The sequence below is a fragment of the Odocoileus virginianus genome, chromosome 17 (assembly GCF_023699985.2).
Source record: "Odocoileus virginianus isolate 20LAN1187 ecotype Illinois chromosome 17, Ovbor_1.2, whole genome shotgun sequence".
Lineage (NCBI taxonomy): Eukaryota > Metazoa > Chordata > Mammalia > Artiodactyla > Cervidae > Odocoileus > Odocoileus virginianus.
In genome coordinates, this window is record NC_069690.1 from 42,663,765 (window position 1) to 42,687,250 (window position 23,486).

The 23,486-nt window shown below is 35.9% G+C and overlaps 1 protein-coding gene across 17 annotated transcripts in view; it reads right to left on the reverse strand.

Moving 5' to 3' along the window:
- Nucleotides 1-23,486, reverse strand: part of EFCAB3 (EF-hand calcium binding domain 3) — a 419,723-nt gene that overhangs the window by 95,976 nt on the left and 300,261 nt on the right. For all 17 annotated transcript variants that reach the window (XM_070479568.1, XM_070479567.1, XM_070479577.1 and 14 more), the window contains 6 exons: nucleotides 17,643-17,696; nucleotides 17,047-17,151; nucleotides 15,530-15,583; nucleotides 14,707-14,811; nucleotides 5,678-5,731; nucleotides 5,105-5,209 (listed from right to left, as the gene is read on the reverse strand). In XM_070479568.1, the coding sequence (XP_070335669.1) occupies nucleotides 5,105-5,209; nucleotides 5,678-5,731; nucleotides 14,707-14,811; nucleotides 15,530-15,583; nucleotides 17,047-17,151; nucleotides 17,643-17,696 (477 nt within the window). The remainder of the gene's footprint in view (nucleotides 1-5,104; nucleotides 5,210-5,677; nucleotides 5,732-14,706; nucleotides 14,812-15,529; nucleotides 15,584-17,046; nucleotides 17,152-17,642; nucleotides 17,697-23,486) is intronic.

Below are 23,486 nucleotides of genomic sequence, written 5' to 3' on the forward strand. Positions count from 1 at the left end.
GACCCAGGAGTGATCTCTTTTAGGATGGACTGGTTGGATCTCCTTGCAGTCCAAGGGATTCTCAAGAGTCTTCTCCAACACCACAGTTCAAAAGCATCAATTTTTTGGTGCTCAGCTTTCTTCACAGTCCAACTCTCACATTCATACATGACCACTGGAAAAACCATAGCCTTGACTAGATGGACCTTTGTTGGCAAAGTAATGTTTCTGCTTTTTAATATGCTATCTAGATTGGTCATAACTTTCCTTCCAAGGAGTAAGCGTCTTTTAATTTCAGGGCTGCAATCACCATCTGCAGTGATTTTGAAGTCCCCCAAAATAAAGTCTGACACTGTTTCCACTGTTTCCCCATATATTTCCCATGAAGTGATGGGACCAGATGCCATGATCTTAGTTTTCTGAATGTTGAGCTTTAAGCCAACTTTTTCAGTCTCCTCTTTCACTTTCATCAAGAGGCTTTTCAGTTCTCTTCACTTTCTGCCATAAGCGTGGTATCATCTGCATATCTGAGGTTATATGCAGCAATCTTGATTCCAGCTTGTGCTTCTTCCAGCCCAGTGTTTCTCATGATGTACTCTGCATGTAAGTTAAATAAGCAGGGTTAAATATACGGTTAAATATAAGTAAGTTAAATATACAGCCTTGACATAGTCCTTTTCCTATTTGGAATCAGTCTGTTGTTTCATGTCCAGTTCTAACTGTTGCTTCCTGACCTGCATATAGGTTTCTCAAGAGGTAGGTCAGGTGGTCTGGTATTCCCATCTCTTTCAGAATTTTCCACAGTTTATGTGATCCACACAGTCAAAGGCTTTGGCATAGTCAATAAAGCAGAAATAGATGTTTTTCTGGAACTCTCTTGCATTTTCGATGATCCAGCGGATGTTGGCAATTTGATCTCTGGTTCCTCTGCCTTTCCTAAAACCAGCTTAAACATCTGGAAGTTCACAGTTCACATATTGCTGAAGCCTGGCTTGGAGAATTTTGAGCATTACTTTACTAGTGTGTGAGATGAGTGCAATTGTGCAGTAGTTTGAACATTCTTTGGGATTGGAATGAAAACTGACCTTTTCCAGTCCTGTGGCCACTGCTGAGTTTTCCAAATTTGCTGACATATTGAGCGCAGCACTTTCACTGCATCATCTTTCAGGATTTGAAATATAAGCTCAATTGGAATTCCATCACCTCCACTACCTTTGTTCATAGTGATGCTTTCTAAGGCCCACTGGACATCACATTCCAGGATGTCTGGCTCTAGGTGAGTGATCACACCATTGTGATTATCTGGGTCGTGAAGATCTTTTTTGTACAGTTCTTCTGTGTATTCTTGCCACCTCTTCTGAATATCTTCTGCTTCTGTTAGGTCCATACCATTTCTGTCCTTAATTGAGCCCATTTTTGTGTGAAATGTTCCCTTGGTATCTCTAATTTTCTTGAAGAGATCTCTAGTCTTTCCCATTCTGTTGTTTTCCTCTATTTCTTTGCATTGGTAGCTGAGGAAGGCTTTCTTATCTCTCCTTGCTATTCTTTGGAACTCTGCATTCAAATGGGAATATCTTTCCTTTTCTCCTTTGCTTTTTAGTTCTCTTCTTTTCACAGCTATTTGTAAGGCCTCCTCAGACAGCCATTTTGCCTTTTCGCATTCCTTTTCCATGGGGATGGTCTTGATCCCTGTCTCCTGTACAATGTCATGAACCTTTGTCCATAGTTCATCAGGCACTCTGTCTATCAGATCTAGTCCCTTAAATCTACTTCTCACTTCCACTGTATAGTCATAAGGGATTTGATTTAGGTCATACCTGAATGGTCTAGTGGTTTTCCCTACTTTCTTCAATTTCAGTCTGAATTTAGCAATAATGAGATCATGATCTGAGCCACAGTCAGCTCCCGGTCTTGTTTTTGCTGACTGTATAGAGTTTCTCCATCTTTGGCTGCAAAGAATATAATCAATCTGATATCAGTGTTGACCATCTAGTGATGTCCATGTGTAGTCTTCTCTTGTGCTGTTGGAAGAGGGTGTTTGGTATGACAAGTGTGTTTTCTTGGCAAAACTCTATTAGACTTTGCTCTGCTTCATTCCATATTCCAAGTCCAAATTTGCCTGTTATCCAGGTGTTTCTTGACTTCCTACTTTTGCATTCTAGTTCCCTATAATGAAAAGGACATCTTTTTTGGGTGTTAGTTCTAAAAGGTCTTGCAGGTCTTCATAGAACCATTCAACTTTAGCCTCTTCAGCATTACTTGGATTACTGTGATATTGAATGGTTTGCCTTGGAAACGAAAAGAGATCATTCTGTCATTTTTGAAATTCATCCAAGTACTGCATTTTGGACTCTTGTTGACCATGATGGCTATTCCATTTCTTCTATGAGATTCCTGCCCACAGTAGTAGATATAATGGTCATCTGAGTTAAAGTCACCCATTCATGTCCACTTTAGTTCACTGATTCCTAGAATGTCGACATTCAGTCTTGCCATCTCCTGTTTGACCACTTCCAATTTGCCTTGATTCATGGACCTAACATTCCAGGTTCCTATGCAATATTGCTCTTTACAGCATCGGACTTTGCTTCTATCACCAGTCACATCCACACCTGGGTATTGTTTTTGCTTTGGCTCTACCCTTCATTTTTTCTGGAGTTATTTCTCCACTGATCTCCAGTAGCATATTGGGCACCTGCCGACCTGGGGAGTTCCTCTTTCAGTATCCTATCATTTTGCCTTTTCATACTGTTCATGGGGTTCTCAAGGCAAGAATACTAAAGAGGTTAGCCATTCCCTTCGCCAATGGACCACATTCTGTCAGACCTCTCCACCATGTCCCGTCTGTCTTGGGTGGCCCCACACGGCATGGCTTAGTTTCACTGAGTTAGACAAGGCTGTGTTCCATGTGATCAGATGGGCTAGTTTTCTGTGATTATGGTTCAAAGTGATTATGGATCAAAGTCCTATACATATCTCAAATTCAAAATGTGTAAAACTGAAACTATTCTTTTGATATTATAACCTGAATCTTTCCTCAATTCTCAAATTGGGTATGATACAATTTATGATTAAGTCACAAGGAGATGTCTGCTTCCTAAAAAAAATGTGTTTTTTTTAAATCTTTTTTTTTCTTTTTTTTTATTAGTTGGAGGCTAATTACTTTACAATATTGTAGTGGGTTTTGTCATACGTTGACATTAATCAGCCATGGATTTTTTTTAAAGCTAAAGTTTATTATTAGTTTTGGCCACATGGTATGTGGGATCTTTATTCCTGGCCAGGGATAGAACCCATGGCTCCTGCATTAGAAATGCAGAGTCTTGACCATTGGACCTCCAGGGAAGACTCTAAAATTTTTCTTTTTTTTTCATAACTCACATGTAGTCAGTCACTTAAGCCCTATTCATTTTAATTCTAAAATGTTTCCCAACATTTAATTCTAATGTTTCCCATTAGTCCATGATGACTAATCCATCACTAAGTTCACTTCACTCGCCCAGGCCCTTATCATCTCTTGTTGGAACACAACAATATGTTTTAAATTTGAGTCTTGCTTTCCAATAGTGCCCTCTATGTTGCCATCAGCACCAACTTCCAAAATTGAAATATTCTAGATAGACTACTGCCTATAGGATGAAGGCTAAAATTGAAGGGAGAAACAGACAAGTAAAGTATAATACTTGGAGAGTTCAATATCAAATTTTTTATAATGGCTACAACACCTAAATAGAAAAACAGTAGAATAAAGAAGACAAACAATATTATAAACCATAAAACATCCTCCAGGATACACCATTATCCTAGGTCATAAAAAAGTCATTCAATTCTGAGATCACAGGAAGTATGTTCTCTGACTACAGTGAAATTAATTCAAAATCAATAGTAGAAGGAAATTTAAGAAATACACAAATATTTGGAAAACACATTTTATTAAATATTTATAATATTTATAAAGTATTAAAAACACATTTTAAGATAACCCATGGGTCAAAAGAGAAATCACAATGGGAACTTAGAAAGTATTTCTAGTTGAATGAAAATGAAACCATATCAACATTTTTTGATTAAAGTTGAAAACAATTACGTTAGAAAAAAAGTAAAATCTGAAATTAATAATCTAAATTTTCATTTTAAGGATCTAGAAAACAAAGAGCAAACTAAATCCAATGTAAACTGAAAGAAGGAAATAATAGAGATTAGAAGTGAAATCAATAAAATGGAAAGCAGAAAATCAGTAGGGAAAATTGATGTTGGCTCTTTGGAAAGATCAACAAAATTGTCAAACTCTTAGCTAGACTATCCAAATAAAAAGATATAAGACAGATCAAAATCAGGAGACCAACACTAACTTTACAGAAACTAACAGGATTATAAAGAAACACTACGAATAACCTCACGTCAACCAATTAGACAATTTAGATGAAATGGGCAAATTCCTAGAAAGGGCACAAATTACCAAAACAGCTCAACAGAAAGAAGGCTAAAACTCTAACGCCTGATTTAAAGTTCTAGACTTGGCAGCCTTCCTTTTCAGCTTGTTTTCTGCAACTTTATGACATGAAGTTTATATCTTGCTGCTGCTACTGCTAAGTCGCTTCAGTCACGTCTGACTCTGTGTGACCCCATATCCTAGCCATAGAAAAATTCTTGCTAGTTCCCTAACCATGTGATTTTGCATGATTTTATGCTTTTTCATGCACTGCTTTCCTCATCTAGGATTTTTTTTTTAATGAAGAATTTCTACACACCTGATAAAGTTTTCTCTGATCCTTTTCTTGGCAAACTTAGCTTTTCCCTCCTTTAGAATCTTAGTGAAAACATTTTTATTATTATAACACAACCACATAGCCATTATGAGGACTTGTTAACATGCAAGCCTTTTTACTAGACTGTGAACTTTTAGAGGACGTTGTCACTTTTATATTTCTAATAGCTTATGTATATCATCCTTCATTTTTAATAGCTTATGTATATTAGGCACTCAGTAAGGTCCACTGCACAAATTGATGCATTCTTGAGGACTGGGCCCTTATCTCTTGTTCTTTAGTATATCTGCACAACTTTAAATATACTCTCAGCAATTCTCATATATGAATCAAAAATTTCACCAGGAGCAACTCACCATACAGGGGCAAGTTGTTTAGCAGGTCTTTATGTTCTTCTTCTTCAATCTTAAAGCCCATATTTTCCAGGAAGCAGTCCAGCTTATCAACATTAAGATCCACTCCTTAGGTAAAAATAAAATGGGAATGAGAAAAACAAACAATAACGACAAAGTAAAAAGTACTAGACATATCCATGCATTAATTAGAGAGTGAAAAATCAAAGGAACAATAAAGTTATTTAAGAATCAAGACCAGAACTTATTCCTTATTTTTGTCCAGAGGATTTGATTATAGTTTTTATGCAACATTTATAAGGAAGGAACTAAAAAATTAGGCAAGTCTGGTGAATTCTGGTAAGAAACTGCCTTTATAGTTATATTCAGAAAATAGAACTTGAAATGCAATGATAGAAACAAACATAATTTCTTCAAAGCTAGTTATGTTCAAAGCAGTAAACAATGAAACAAAAACACTTAATAAATGAACATGTTAGACTGACAAATTTGTCACCACCAAAAAATAAATGTGATTTTTCACAAAAGGAAGTGCAAAACGTGAGGAGTCTCAATTTTATCTGCGTTTTCGCTCACCTTTGAGAGACTTTATGCCATCCAGCAGCTTATGTTTGTACAGCTTTCCGGCAGCTGGAACATAAGGAACAATACAGTAATTGATGAAATCAGCTGAAATTATTCAAAATCCTGGCAATTTAAAAAAAAACATTCTTATAATTTTACTCATTTTTTCTATTTATATGCCAACTAAGCGACAAATGGGGAAAAACTCTTAAGATAGTAAATCGACTCACTTTTTTTTTGACAAATGAAAAAATTATTAGTGGTACATTGCCACACCTTTCTCATCTCTCACTCTCTTTTTTGATTTAATTTTTCCTTTTCTACTCCTCTGCTTAAGCTCAAGCATATTAATGTTCCCAAGGATAGCATCAGATATTGTGAGACTCATGAATGAATGAATTGTAGCTGATTCCTGAGCTAAAACAACTGATGATGACAGGTTGTCTTTGAATGGTAGTATTGAACATTTCTCCATATTTTCAGGTGACATCACATGGATATTGTTTTAGATATTTTCATTGACAAGCCAATGAGAATAAACTCTTCTGCAAAGAAATCCCTTAATGAAATGTCATCTGTTATCATCACAGGCTTCATATTTTACAGAAATTCAAAGATTGATTTCTATTTTAGATGGGGAACTAGCATGAATATTTGACTCCCTCTCCAGAAATCAGCCCTGGAAAAAAACTGAAAGAAGAGTGAAAACTTATGAAAAGCCACAGCAAAATCTCTTGGAAAATGGAAAACTGTACTGGTGTGTGTATGTGGTTCCACAGCCAACACTGGAAGGCCTACTAGAGGTGCCAGTTAAAGGACCAATGGGATAAATATTAAAAATGTCTGTCCTTGTCTTTATTATGATTCTTAAGTTATCATTGTCTACCCCTTTCACCACAGAAAGCAGCAGGAAAAGCCTAGACTGCAGATGAGGGATCTAGACGGTACTATCAGGGTAGTACATAGACTTACAGACTTGAGGAGAGAGGATCTAATGTAAACAGGTGAAGATGGACAATCTGCCTTTAGGTATTTAATCATCCTCTTCTCTTCTCAACCTTGAGAGCTGATGAATTGCAATCTAGATAGACTTTCTTCCAATTTTGTTTCTTTCTGAGTTTAAAGGTGAAACTCTGACCAGAGGTGCTGCTTAAAAGTGTCAGCTTGGGAAATGATCAACAATGTCTGGGTCTCTCTGCCCTGGGGTTCATCCATTCCCTTCTCTTTAAACCCAACAGAGGCTGATACAGACTGGAGCCTAACCTTAGACCCTTACTGAAGGTGCATTTCCAAACACGTAAAGATACTCCAAGAGAGAAAGAACTTATGGGACTAAAGTAAGTAGCCATCTGAGATGTACAACTACTTCAAAAGAAAACAAACTGGATAACATATACCATTTGAATCAGAATTGTTGGAATAAAAGGACCAGGAATTTAAAGTAAGTGTGGCAAATATACTTAAGGAAAGAAGATATTAGATAATATAATAAGAAAGTATAAAATGAATCAATGGAAATACTAGTTATAAAAGATTAGGTATAAAACATTTAAATACAGAAATATAGTAGGTGAGATAGAGTACAATGAAAAGAGCTGAAATATTAATTAGTGGGCTGTCCAACCAGATTGAGGAACCCTCAGAAGGTAACAAGGAAGGATAAAAAGGTAGAAAATGGAAAGTTACAAGATAAGAGTATAGAAGTAAGAGTGCTAATCTTTGGGTAATGGGAACTCCAAAAGAAGAGAAAATAAAAATAGCGAAGGGAAATTATTTAAAGAAGTAATGAGTTAAAATTTCCAGGATCAGAGAGAGATTAGACCTTACATTAGAAGGGCTCATACAGGTTAAAATAGAGGAGATAAAAAAAGTCCCAACCTGAACACATAATCAGTTCAGTTCAGTTCAGTCACTCAGTCATGTTCAACTCTTTGCAGCCCCATGAACTGCAGCACGCCAGGCCTCCCTGTCCATCACCAACTCCCAGAGTCCACCCAAATCCATGTCCATCGAGTTGGTGATGCCATCCAACCATCTCGTCCTCTGTCATCCTCTTCTCCTCCTGCCCTCAATCTTTCCCAGCATCAGGGTCTTTTCAAATGAGTCAGCTCTTCGCATCAGGTGGCCAAAGTATTGGAGTTTCAGCTTCAACATCGTCCTTCCAATGAACACCCAGGACTGATCTCCTCTAGGATGGACTGGTTGGATGTCCTTGCAGTCCAAGGGACTCTCAAGAGTCTTCTCCAACACCACAGCTCAAAAGCATCAATTCTTCAGTGCTCAGCTTTCTTTGTAGTCCAACTCTCACATTCATACATGACTACTGGAAAAACCATAGCCTTGACTAGATGGACCTTTGTTGGCAAAGTAATGTCTCTGCTTTTTAATATGATGTCTAGGTTGGTCCAGCAGCTGACTGTGGCTCAGATCATGAACTCCTTATTGCCAAATTCAGACTGAAACTGAAGAAAGTGGAGAAAACCACTAGACCATTCAGATATGACCTAAATCAAATCCCTTATGACTATACAGTGGAAGTGAGAAATAGATTTAAGGGACTAGATCTGATAGACAGAGTGCCTGATGAACCATGGACAGAGGTTCATGACATTGTACAGGAGACAGGGATCAAGACCATTCCCAGGAAAAAGAAATGCAAAAAAGCAAAATGGCTGTCTGAGGAGGCCTTACAAATAGCTGTGAAAAGAAGGGAAGCGAAAAGCAAAGGAGAAAAGGAAAGATATTCCCATTTGAATGCAGAGTTCCAAAGAATAGCAAGGAGAGATAAGAAAGTCTTCCTCAGCTATCAATGCAAAGAAATAGAGGAAAACAACAGAATGGGAAAGACTAGAGATCTCTTCAAGAAAATTAGAGATAGACCAAGGGAACATCTTATGCAAAGATGGGCTCAATAAAGGATAGAAATGGTATGGACCTAACAGAAGCAGAAGATATTAGGAAGAGGTGGCAAGAATACACAGAAGAACTGTACAAAAAAGATCTTCACGACCCAGATAATCATGATTGTGTGATCTCTCACCTAGAGCCAGACATCCTGGAATGTGATGTCAAGTGGGCCTTAGAAAGCATCACTATGAACAAAGGTAGTGGAGGTGATGGAATTCCAGTAGAGCTCTTTCAAATCCTGAAAGATGATGCGGTGAAAGTGCTGCTCTCAATATGTCAGCAAATTTGGAAAACTCAGCAGTGGCCACAGGACTGGAAAAGGTCAGTTTTCATTCCAATCCCAAAGAAAGGCAATGCCAAAGAATGCTCAACCTACTGCACAATTGCACTCATCTCACATGCTAGTAAAGTAATGCTCAAAATTCTCCAAGCCAAGCTTCAGCAATATGTGAACCATGAACTTCCAGATGTTTAAGCTGGTTTTAGGAAAGGCAGAGGAACCAGAGATCAAATTGCCAACATATGTTGGATCATTGAAAAAGCAAGAGAGTTCCAGAAAAACATCTATTTCTGCTTTATTGACTATGCCAAAGCCTTTGGCTGTGTGGATTACAAGAATCTGTGGAAAATTCTGAAGAAAATGGGAATACCAGACCACCTGACCTACCTCTTGAGAAACCTATATGCAGGTCAGGAAGCAACAGTTAGAACTGGACATGAAACAACAGACTGATTCCAAATAGGAAAAGGAATATGTCAAGGCTGTATATTGTCACCCTGCTTATTTAACTTATATGCAGAGTACATCATGAGAAACGCTGGGCTGGAGGAAGCATAAGCTGGAATCAAGATTGCCGGGAGAACACATAATAATGACTTTAAACATTTTGAATAAAAAGGTAAAATTCTAAAATTCTTTAAAGAGAAAGGTAATTCATCTGTAAAGGAAGAAAGATCAGATTTCTCAACAGTAATTCTGGATGCTGAGAGGCAGCGGAGCAGTTATTACTGAAACATGAAAAGAACTTTGACCTCACACCCAAGATGTTACCTAAGTGTAAAGGCACAATAAGAAACATTCTCAGGTATTCAGTGTGTAGTACTAATCACACAGAGAATCATATTGAAAATAGTTTTTAAAGTAAGCTTTCAGTAAGTAAAGCAAATGTAGGACAGAATACAAGAGGTATGGCAAGAAAAAAATCTTCAGATATTTTGGTTAAGTCTATTGCAGATTTACAAAAAGTCTAGGTTCAGATTGCTTGTCTGGTGGCTCAGATGGTAAAGAATCTTCCTGCAAAGCCAGAGACCTGGGTTCGATCCCTGGTGGGGAAGATTCCCCTGGAGGAGGAAATGGCAACCCACTCCAGTATTCTTGCCTGGAGAATCCTCATGGACAGAAGAGCCTGGAGGGCTACAGTCCATGGGGTTGTAAAGAGTTGGACATGACTAAGTGACTAAACGCAGCTAGGTACAGAGGAAAAAGAGAAAGGATATTATCCATAATAACCGACTCTTACATCCTGGATAAATATCAGTATGATTGGGATAGGAAGCAAGTTGACAAATCGGTCATGAAAGTGTACTAAAATCCTTGTCTTAACTGGGGGAAGATATAGATTGACAAGTTTAAGGAATCATTAGGGTAAATGGCCATGAATATGTCCTAATAAGGACAACCACTATAACTTTTCAACTTCCAGAAGAAGTTTCAAGGAATATAGTGGAAATTATAAAGGTTGAAAAAAGTAACAAAAATACTGCAAACTATGAAATATGATAGCAGAACTATGTCCTATATTACAGTAATTATAATAATTATAAATGAGTTCAACTCAACAATTACAAAATAGAAACTGTCAGAGTATGCTGAACAACAAAACCAAATAATATGTTGTCTACAAGAGACACAGAGTAAAAAGACATAGAAAAGTTGATAACAACAGCATGGATATAAACCAAGAGAAAGCTGGGGTAGCAATCCTTTTACCTAAATAGGAATTATGGCAAAATACATCAAAGGATAAAGAAGGATGTTATTTATCTATAAAAGGATCAATAGAACAAAATATATTTTCACCATAAATATGCACGCACCTAACAATGAGGCCTGCAACTATTACTATATAAAGCAGCAACTGACAACTGCAAGGAGAGATAGTATAATTATAATTGGAGATTTTTTACATCCCTATTTAGAATCACATACCAAGCCAACAAAAATAAAATACATATTGAAGATTTGAACAAAACAATTAATGTTTAAGCACACTTACTAACAGAATGTACATTTCTTGGGAGAACACATAGAATACTAAAGAAAACAGACTGTGTTTTCAGTAATAAAGGTATCCTAGAAAAATCCCAAGGGATCAATATCACACATAATATATTTTCTGACCACAATATAATATAATTAAATTTAATGACAAAAGAATTGCTAAACATTAGACATACCTCAAAGAGATAAGAGTGTACACCTTTCACTCAGTCCATGAAAAAAACTTTGTGTCCTTACCTCACAAAACCTCAAAAGTAAAAAAACAAAACAAACAAACAAAAAAACCCCAAATCTTGAAAGTACAAGGAACTTCAAACAAGCCTTTCTTTGCTCTGTCATTACTGATGACCTGAGTTTGCTTCTTTTCTTTAAAAATTTATTTATTTTTAATTGAAGGATAATTGCTTTACAATACTGTGTTGGTTTCTGCCTTACATCAACACGAATCAGCCATAGGTACACATATGTTCCTCCTCCCTGAACCATGCTCCCACTCCCACCCCACCCCGCCCCTCCAGGTTGTCACAGAGCACTGGTCTGAGCTCCCTGATTCAAATGGGAGAATCCCACTGGCTGTCTATTTTTACATATGGTAGTGCCTGTTTTTCCACGCTACTCCCTCCATGTGTCCCATCCTCTCCTTCCCAGCCCCACTGTGTCCACAAGTCTGATCTCTAAGTCTGAGTCTCCACTGCTGCCTTGCAAATGGGTTCATCAGTACCGTCTTTCTAGATACTGTACATATGCATTAATGTATGATATTTGTTTTTCTGCTGTTTCTTGCTTTTAGACTTTCACATGAGAATCAGTCACTAGCCTTTGATATTACCCAATGGTCTTTCTTCTGTAAAATGTGAGATTTTTTTTTTCTCTTCCTCCCATACCTTTGTCCTTTCTTGTTTTTCCATTATGATTATATCACACTTTTGGGGGGGTTGGTAATTGAGATTAACTGCTCATTATTATGACTATGTAAATATTATAACTAAGCCACATAATGGATACTTCCCATTCCATAATAGGCTATAACTATTAATAAACATATTTCCTTTCCTATTGAAATTTTTGTCTTGCAGTTAATGATTGCCTTTTTTCAGTTTTTTTATTGGCATAAGATTAATTTACAATATTGTGTTAGTGTCTGTTGTACAGCAAAGTAAACCAGCCAGAGGCCTACATATCTCCTTTCCCTCTTGGGCCTCCCTCCCGCCCCTCGTTCCACCATTGAGGTCATCGCAGGGCACTGGGCTGAGCTCCCTGGGCCACACGGCAGCTTCCCACTAGCTGTCTACTTTACACAGGGTGGTGTAATATGTCGACGCTGCTCTTTCAGTCTGTCCCACCTTCCCACCCCCCCTGCCCCCGCAGGGTCCACAGATCTGTTCCCTACTACTGTGTCTCTATTTCTACTCTGCAGATAAGTTCCTTAGTAACAATATCTTATTTTGCTTAGTTTCCAATGTGTCTATGTAGTTAATTAATCGCTAACTCTCAAACAGAACTGAAAAATCTCCTCTCAATATGTTAAAATAATGTTAGATATTCTACCAGTCCCTAGACGATCACTTGTTTTGGAGACAATATTCTTCTGCTCTAAATTAAACAATTTTTCTCATCTTTTTTATTTTTTATTTTTATTTTTCCATTTATTTTTATTTGGAGGCTAATTACTTTATATCATTGCAGTGGTTTTTGTCATACATTGAAATGAATTAGCCATGGATTTACATGTATTCCCCATCCCGGTCCCCCCTCCCACCTCCCTCTCCACCCGATCCCTCTGGGTCTCTCATCTTTTTTAAAAATTAATTTTTGTTGGAGTATATCTGCTTTACCATGCTGTGTTAGATTCCGTTGTGCAGCAAAGTGAGTCAACTTTACATATACATAGATCTTCTCTTTCTGGATTTCCTCCTTCCAATTCAGGTCATCACAAAGCACTGAGCAGAGATCCCTGAACAATTCTGTAGGTTCTCTTTAGTCATCTACTTTATACTCTCTCTAGTCTCGATGCACAGCTGTTATGTTGAGATTTTCCTTTATCATTTTCCTGGAAATTCTCTTAATTTCACTCTTTTCTATACTTGTTTCAGCAAAATGTTTTATTTTATTATTTTTCAAATTGACATATAATTGCTTTACAATGTTTCAGGTATACAGCAAAGTGATTCAGTTTGCATACATATATACTTACATATTCGTCCCAGATTTTTTCCTTTATAGGTTATTACAATGTATTAAATATAGTTCCCTGTGCTATACAGTAGGTCCTTGCTGTTTATATATTTTATATATACCAGTGTGTATCTCTTAATCCCAAATTTCCATTTTATCCTTTCCTTTCCCTTTCCCTTTGGTAACCACAAGTTTGCTCTCTATGTCTGTGAGTCTATTTCTGCTTTGTAAATATGTTCATATGCATAATTTTAAAATATTCTATATATAAGTGATATGATTGGTCCTCTGTCTGACTTACTTTACTCAGTATGATAATCTCTAGTTCCTATCATGTTGCTGCAAATGGCATTATTTCATTCCTTTTTATGGTTGAATAATATTCTATTGTATATATATGTGTGTGTATATATATATATACACTACATCTTCTTTATCCATTCACCTCTCAATGGACATTTAGCCTGCTTCCATGCCTTGGCTGTTGTAATAAATAGTGCTGCTATGAACATTGTGGTGCCTCTATCTTTTCGAATTAGAGTCTTCATCTTTTCTGAATTATATGCCCAGGAGCAGGATTGTAGGATCATATAGCAAAATTCTATTTTCAGTTGTTTAAGGAACCTCCATAGTGTTATCCACAGTAGCTGCACCAACTGACATTCCCACCAACAGTGTAGGAGGGTTCCCTTTTCTTTACATCCTCTCAGCATTTGTTATTTGTAGATGTTTAATGATGGTCATTCTGACCCGTGTCAGGTGGTACCTCTCTGTAGTTTTGATTTGCATTTCACTAATTAAAAATCTAATAACTAAGATATTTATTATATATTTCATTATTTTATTATTTTTTTTTTCATTTATTTTTATTAGTTGGAGGCTAATTACTTTACATCATTGCAGTGGTTAATGTCATACATTGAAATGAATTAGCCATGGATTTACATGTATTCCCCATCCCGGTCCCCCCTCCCACCTCCCTCTCCACCCGATCCCTCTGGGTCTTCCCAATGCACCAGGCCCGAGCACTTGTCTCATGCACCCAACCTGGGCTGGTGATCTGTTTCACCCTAGATAATATACATATTTCTTTTAAATATTTTAAAGCACTTTCATATTTTCATATCCATCATTTTATCTTTACCATCATCATTGTACAGATGGATTATATCTGAATTATTGATTTGAGTTAGCCAAATTAACAAAGTATTTATCCACATAATGTGAATACACTGTGTTTTCTAAACTATATCAATATGGGATTTTACATGGTCAGTTGTGCCTCTTTGTCCTTTTCAACACTTTTAGATTTTGTTACCTTCTACTGTCAAAGCTTTCAGCACTGTTTGAATTGATATACACACTGTGAAGAGTCTCCAAGAATAGTTGTTCAAAATTTCCTTTGTACTTCCACAGCAGTACATACTTATGAACATAGAGCACTTACCTTTGTGTATACTATTTGTTTCTTTTCTTTTTTCGGGGGGGGAGGGAGCATGTGCTGTCTCTACCTTGAGTACTTTTAGGAGCTGGACTTTGTTTTATTCATCTCTGTGACTCAGAGCCTATTATAATACCTAGTACCTAATGGTACCCAATGGTACCTAATTTGTACCCAATGTTACCAATTCACTTTCACTGAATGTATGAGTACTTCATTGGTAAATTAAATGCTCACCATCAAGTGGCAAAATTTTCCTCAACACAGAATTCTCCTTCAGTTGGTTTCTTAACCCTATGTCTTTCAGAAGATTTCCCAGATCCTTATGGTCGAGTACCTCCCCTTAAAAAACAGAACAATGATAAAAGGTCAAGCTTTAAATAACAATAATAGTAATAAAAATACAAATAACACCAATACTACTACCACTACGACTACTGATATCAACTGTTTGTGTAGCATCATCCACAAATAAAGGATAAAAAGCAATAGAAATATTAAGTATTGTTTAATTACTTAGAATTAGAAGGGGGATTCAGAAATAGTTTCTTTCTGGTAAAATGGAGTTCTTCAATGCTGGGAACAAGTAACAAACACAACACACAGAAAATCGGTTTTTCTGTAACAGCTCATTAAATTTTCTGGTGCAAATAATTCTGCCAGCATGTAATATTTGCTCTATTGTTTTATTTTTGCCTGAATTATGAGCTTCTTCTCAGTGGTCATATTACCTACATGTGTAATTTGCCTTGCCATTTTGCTTTTACAACAGCAGGAAAATAATAATATTATTGAGAAATACCAAAGCATAAAGGGTTTATTATTGAGGCATTATACTGTAGCCTTTAAAATAAGAAGTAGGTAACAATTAATTACAATAATGAATAACATTTAGCTTATAAAGCTGTCTTTTCAGTTATGTACACATTACCAATTAAAACAGATATAGTAGCAGGATTAATATGTCATGGACAGGCTAACAGAAAATACTTTAAAAATAACTTCTTTTGTTAAGTATTGAGTTTTTAAAAATTATTCCTTATTATTTCTTCTCACTCACCTAGAAGTTCTTGTACTTCAACTAGAAGTCTATCCAGTTTAACTTTCCTCTCAACTACAAAATAAAACAAAATTTAGATATAATCCTGCTATGACCTAAATCATGTCCCCTTAATTTCATATGTTGAAGCCCTATTCCCCAGTGTGACTGTATTTGGAAATAAAATCTTTAGGAGGTAATTAAGGTTAAATAAGGTTGTAAGGGTGAAGCTCTAATCCAATAGGACTGTGGCCTTATAAGAGGAAGATTTTTTTTCTCTCCACCCTGCTGTGTGAAGACACAGTGAGAAGGCAGCTGTCTGTAAGCTAGGAAGAAAACCTTCACCAGAAACAAAATCAAATGGTGTGGTGATCTTGGATTTCCCTGCATCCAAAACTTAGAGAAAATAAATTTCTCTTAAGTCACACAGACTATGGTATTTTGTTATGGCAGCCTGAGCAGACTAATACAGGTCTCAATTATATAGAATTCTTAAACTGTGTAAAATGTAAGAATTTTGCAGTTGCCGAGAGTTTTTTTTTGCTTCTAGTTAGATGTTTTATTTGACTCTTTGCATTCCTATGGACTGTAGCCAGCAAGGCTCCTTTGCCTGTGGCATTTTCTCAGTAAGAATACTGGAGTGAGTTGCCATGACCTCCTCCAGGGGATCTTTCCAACCCAGGGATCGAACCCAAGTCTCTTATGTCTCCTGCATTGGCAAATGAGTTCTTTACCACTAGTGCCACCTGAGAAGCTCTATAAAAGCATAAGCTTGGGGAAAAAAAGACTCTAAGTATGACGAAAACATTGATTCCATTTATTCACCTTTCACTTTTTGTACTCACTCATTAGACTGGGAGAGAAAAAAACTTCTTTCCTATTTTTTTCTTGTTTTCTATTTCAGCTTTATAGCTGACAAAATTGTAAGATATTAAAACTGTACACTGTGATTATTGTGAAAAGTTGCCCCCATCTAGTTAATTAATATCTCTCACTACATAATCTATCCATCTATTAGTAACTATCTATGTATCTATCTATCTGTTTTTGGTGAGAACATTTAATTCTATTCTCTTAGCAAATTTCAATTAAGCAATACTCTGTTATCAATGACAGTTACCATGTTTTACATTACATCCACTGATCTTATTTATCTTACAGTTGAAAGACATTTCCTGGAGAAATTAAGGCAGGAGAAACAACAAGATTAGTTTCTTGTTTTAAAAACAGCACTGCTGGGACTTCCCTGATGGTCTAGTGCCTGAAACTCTGAGCTCCCAATGCAGGGGGTCTGAGATTCCATTCCTGGTTAGGACTAAATCCTGCATGCCATAACTAAAGATCCTGCCCGCTACAACTAAGACCCAGCACAGCCAAATAAATAAACTTTTTTTTTTAAACAATATATCTCTGATTTTTAGGATTTGCTCTCTACATGCTTCTGGCTTTTTCCAAGAAATTAACAAGTATACTTCATATATTTCTATAGAGAAATAAAAAATTTTTTTTACAGGGCACTGGGTACTTGAAGTGCTTACCATCAATCGGCAGGTGACTGCATAGTTCCTCAATGTCTTCCTCATCAAGTGGGAATCCCATGTTCTCAAGAGCATCATCTATTTTATTGATATTAACCTTTCCTCCTTATGAAAAAAAGGGATAAGAATAAAAGAAATTTGTGATTATGCTAAAGGGGAAAAAAATGCCTGGTCATATCAGTCAATCAACATAAATGGAAGCAAAAAGCAATGACACCATAAAACTCTTTAAGTGATTAAAAAGAATTAGTTGAGGAATTAGAAATAGAAAAATTCTTTTCAGTGTTCCAGGAAACACTGTTACAGCAGTTTACAAGGTGAATTTACCTGGAAGAAAGAGGTGAGTACTAAGACTAACGAATTATAGCAGAGACAATGCACATATTATTACCATTTAGTAAAATTCAAACTTTGCCACACTGACAAAATAATGTAGCTATTTCTTTAGATTGTGTACAACTAAGAATGTTAGCTCATTAAAAAACTAGACTAATACAATTAGCAAGCCAATCAGTGAGAAATAAAAGAGATTGTAGAAAAGTAAATGCAAAAGCTTGAAGATCTATTTTTTCTTTCTTGGCAGGCTTCTCACTCACCTCTGTATTTCTTCACTCCATCCATCAACCTGTTTTTATACACCATTTGATTTTCTGTAAGATAAGAGTCAATTTAGTTCATAAATAAGTGGCAGCTCAGAAAGTATTATTTAATTGTTTGCAAATTTTTATATACTTTTAATTAGTTAAAATCCCAAGAAGGAAACAAAGAAATGAATACGATTCTCAAGGTTAACTATACATTCTCTGGCATCTGATGTACTTTTAGTGATGTACTATTTTATATGTTTATAAAACAGATATTTTTTCTTTTCTTTTTTTTTCTACAGTATACCTTCCTTCCTTTCCTCAACTCTTCTGATTATCACCTTTCCCTACTTTTAGTTTTAGAGTTGTTATAGATGTTGGTTCCAACATTTAAAGCTATTTTTCTGTAACAGCAGTATCCCACAAAACAGCATTACATTCCAAGTAAGGATTTAAATGGGAAGAACTGAATATTATATATCAGAATTGGTACTTTTGACATTAATTTTTCTCTTAATTAAGAAATGAGATATAAATGAAACAGGGCATTGTGTAAGTTTAAGGCATGAAACATATTGATATGATACATTCATATTGCAATATGAGGGCCATTGTATCATTAGCTAACACCTCTGTCATTTCACATAGTTATCATTTCTTCTTGTGCTGGGGACAATTAAGATCTTTTTTATAATAGTTTTGTTGTCTATAATCACTATACTCTGTATTAGATCTCCAGGACTTATTTATCTACTGGTTTCAAGTATGTATCCTTAAATAATATCTCTCTCATCCTTCCCCCCAACCAGCCTCTGGTAACCACCATTCTACTTGCTCTTTTTTTGAGTTAGTTTTTCTAAAGATTTCACATAGAAGAGACCATCGTCCCGTCTTTGCATTTCTCAGACTTAATCTCACTTAGCATAATATCTTCAGAGTCTGTGTTGTTGCAAATGGCAAGATTTCCTCTTTACTCATGACTGAATAGTTCTCCATTGTATATAATATACTATATTTCCTTTATACATTTATTCACTGATGACCACTTAAGTTGTTGCCGTATTTGAGATATTGCGTATAATGCTGCAGTAAGCATGGCAGTGCATTTACATCTCTTTGATAACCAGTTTTCATTTCCTTTGGATATATACCCAGAAGTGGGGTTGCTGAATCATATGATAGTTCTATTTTTACTTTGTTGAGGAACTTCATATTGGTATCCATAGTGGCTGAACCAGTTTATAATCCCACCAACAGTGTACAGGGTTCCCTTTCTCTACATCTTTGAGCATACTTGTTGTCTCTTGTCTTCTTGATATAAGCCATTCTTACAGGTGTGAGATAATATCTCATTGTGGATTTGATTTGCATTTTCCTGATTAGTGATTACCACTTTTTCATGTACCTGTTGGCCATCTGTATGTCCTCTTTGGAAAACTGTCTAATCAGATTCTCTGCCCACTTTTAAGTTGGATTTCTTTTTTGTTATTGAGCTGTATGAACTGTTTATGTATTTTGGATATTAACCCCTATCTGATACATGGTTTGCAAACATTTTCTCCCATTTCACAGGCTGCCTTTTTTCATTTTGTTGATTGCTTCTCTTTCAGTGCAGAAACTTTTAAATCTGATGTAGCCCCATTTGCTGAGCCTTTCTTTTGTTGTTTGTGCTTTTGGTGTCATATCCAAAAAAATCCTTGCTAGGACCAACATTGAGGAACTTCCTCTCTAGGTTTTCTTCTATGAATTTTATGGTATTAGGTTTTAATATTTCATTATTTGACCCATCTCAATTTAATTTTGTGAACTATGTAAGGTCGAGGTCCAATTTAATTCTTCTGTATGTAGTTATCCAGTTTTCCCAACATCATTTGTTGATGAGACAATCCTTTCCCCATTTGATGTTCTTGGCTCTCTAATTAAATATTAATTGAATATATACACAAAAGTTTAGTATTAGGCTCTCTATCCTGTTTTGCATATATGTCTATTTTTATGCCAGTACCATACTGCTTTAATTACCTTAGCTTTGTGGTATAGCTAGTGGTCAGGAAGTGTGATGCCTCCAATTATGTTTTTCTCTCTTATGATTGCTTTGGCTATTTGGGGTCTTCTGTAGTTCCATATAATATTTAGAACTTTTTTTCTATTTCTGTGGAATAGAAATTTCAATTTAAATGGAATTTTGGTGGGAATTACATTTAATCTATAGATGGCTTTGCGTAGCATGGAATGTATAACAATATTAACTTCCAATCCATGAACACAGGATGTCTTTCCATTTGTTTACATCTTCTTTGATTTCTTTCAATGAGGTCTTGCAGTATTGAACAAAATTTTCATGATCTTGGATAAATTTATTCTTAAGTATTTTATTGTTTCTGATGCTATCATGAGTGGGATAGTTCTCTTTACTTCTTTTCCAGATGTTTTGCTGTTAGTATTTAGAAGTGCAATTGATTTCTCTGTATTGATTTTATATCCTGCAACTTCACTGAATTCATTGATTAAATTCAACAGTCATTTAGTTGAGATTTAGTTGGGATTTTCAGTACACTGGATACTTGAAAAACACAAGTTTGAACTGCATGGGTCCACTTAACATGTGAATTTTTCTTTTAAACTAGTGCTTCCCTACTGGTTCGGTGTAAAGAATCTGCTTGTCAATGCAGGAGACGTGGGTTTGTTCCTGGGTCAGGAAGATCCCATGGAGAAGGATCTTCTCCATGTATTCTTCTCCAGTATTCTTGCCTGGGAAATCTCACAGACTGGGAAGAGCCTGGTGGGCTAGAGTCTATGGGGGTCACAAAGATTCAGACATGACTTAGCAACTGAACAACAATAAGACAACAACACACATCTACTACAATACTACATGATCCACAGTTGGTTAAAACTGAGGATTGGAACTGTGGATTTAGATGACCACCTGTAAAATTAGATTTTTCAACTGCGGGTGTTCCTAACTGCCATGTTGTTCAAGGCCAACTGTATATATATATATAAAATCATATTACCTATAAATAACAATTTTATTCTATCTTATTTGGATGCCTTTTATTTCCTTGTCCCACCTGATTGCTCTAGCATATTCATCAGGGATATTGGCTTATAGCTTTATTTTATTGTAATGTCTTTATATGGCTTTGCTATCATGATGCTGGCCTTGTAGGATGACTTTTTGTCTTCCTTCCTCTTCAATTTTTCAGGCAGCATTTGAGAAGGATTGGTGTTAATTCTTCTTTAAGCATTTTGCAGAATTTGCTAGTGAATTGTGGTTCACTAGCAAATCGAGTCTTGTGGTTTTCTTTTCTGAAAAGTTTTCTCACTACTGATTCAATAGTTTTACTTGCTACTAGTCTGTTTGGATTTTCTATTCAATATTTCTTCTTGATTCAGTCTTGGTTAGTCGTATGAGTCTAAGAAGTTATCCATTTCTTCCAGGGTATCTAATTTGTTGCATATAATTTGCTTCTGGTAGTTTCTTATGATCCTATGTATTTCTGTAGTATCAGTTGTAATTTCTCCTTTTTCTTTTTTTTTTTTATGCCTTTCGATTTTTTTTTAGATTTGCTAAAGTTTTACTGATTTTTGTTTATCTTTTGAAAATCCAACTCCGTTTCATTAATCTTTTTTATTGTTTTTATGGTCTCCACTTCAGTTTTTCACTGTGATCTCTCTTATTTTCTCCCTTTTGTTAACTTTCTGCTTAATTTGTTATTTTTTTCCCCTAGTTTCTTGAGGTGTGAATCTAGGCTGCTTATTTGTGATCTTTATAATTTCTTATTACATGCATCTATCACTCTAAACTTACCTAACAAAAGGTTTTAGTATATAGTGTTTCCATTTTCACTTATTTCAATATATTATTTTATTTCCCTTTTATTTCTTCTTTGACCCAAGAATATGTTGTTTAGTTTCTACATATTTGTAGATTTTCCACCTCCTCATGTTGTTGCTTTTTAGTTTCCTATCATAGTGTTTGTACAGTGCATTTGCTATAATCAAAATCGTCTTAAATTTTAAGAATTGTTTTGTGTTCAATCATATAATTTAACTTTGAGAATGTTCCATATGCACTTAAGAAGAATGTGTATTCTGCTGTTATTTGATAGAATGTTCCATAGATGTCTGTTAGGCCCATTTGGTCTAAAGTATGGTTCAAATCTATTGTTTCCTTTTTGGTTTTCACTCTGGATGATCATCACTCTGGATATCTACCCATTATTTAAAGTAAGGCATTCAAGTCCCAAAATATATTAGTAGTATTACTGTCTGTTTCTCTTTTCAGATCTCTTGGTATTTGGTTAATATATTTCAGTGCTCTGATGCTGGATGTATACATATTGCTGATTGTTATATCTTCTTAATGAATTTACCTCAATTATGCATCATGACTTCCTTTGTCTCTTGTTATCAGTTTTGGCTTAAAGTTTATTTTGTCTGATGCAAGTATGGCTACCTCCACTTTCTTTTGGTTTCTATTTGCATGGAATATCTTTTTACATTTCTTTACTTTGAGTCTATGTGTGTCCTTAAAGCTGAAATGAGCCTCTTGTAGGCAGCAAATAGTTGGATCTTATTTTTAATCCATTCAGCTACACTTTGCCTTTTAATAGTGAATTCAATCCATTTACATTTAGAGTAATTATTGATATGTAAGGATTTACTAATACCATCTTATTCATTTGTTTTCTTGCTATTTTGCAGTCCATTTCCCCCCCTCTGTTTCTGCCTACCTTTTAAAATAGGTTATTTAAGTGATATGCTCTGTTTCCCCTTTGACTGTCTTTCATGGGTCTACTCTAGGTTTTTGCTTTGTGGTTACCATGAGACTTCCATAAAACATCTTATAGATAACAGTTCATTTTTGACTCTCAGCAACTTACCTCTGATTGCCTGCAAAGACTGCCATCTTTTACATTTCATTCTCTCTTTTACATTATTGATGTCATAATCTACCTCCTTTAAAATATGTATATTTGTTAACAATTTATAGTAGCTATAGTTACTTTGGGGGAGCTTCCCTGATGGCTCAGATGGTAAAGAATCTGCCTGCAATGTGGAAGACCTGGCTTCCATCCTTGGGTTGGGAGGATCCCCTAGGGGAGGGTATGGCAACCCACTCTAGTATTCTTGCCTGGAGAATCCCCATGGACAGAGGAGCCTGGTGGGCTACAGTCCACGGGGTTGCAAAGAGCTGGACATGACTGAGCAACTAAGCACAAACGCAGCATAGTTATTGTTCACTGTGCTTTCTTTTAACCTTTTTACTACAGTTCAGGGCTTAACACACCATGTTATTTTGAAGAACTGGTTTTCCAAGTCTGACTCGATATTTTTCACCTTAGTGTGTTGTGTACATTTGTGTGTTTTCACGTCACTGGGCAGTGTGTTTTCATTTTAGCTTGAAGAACTCCTGTTAGCATTCCTTGCAAGGCAGGTTTAGTGGTGATGGACTCCCTCAGCTTTAGTTTTTCTGGGAAAGCCTTTATTCCTCCTTTGTATGTGAAGGATAACTTTACCAGATAAAGTATCCTTGGCTGAAAACTTTTCTCTTTCAACACTTGCATATGTCATTCTACCCTCTCTTGGCTATAGTTTCTGCTGTGAAATCCACTGATAGCCTAATCGGGGAGTGGGGGTGGTCCTTTTCAGTTTTTTCCTGCTGCCTTTAAGATTTTTTCTTTATCATTAAAAAAATGAGATATAATTGACAGAAATTTATATTAGCTTTATGTGTACAACCTAATTTGATATTTGTATATACAGCTGACCATTGAACAACACAGGTTTGAATTGCACATGTATGCAAGCTCCGCTGCTCAGCTATATCTGACTCTTTGCGACCCCATG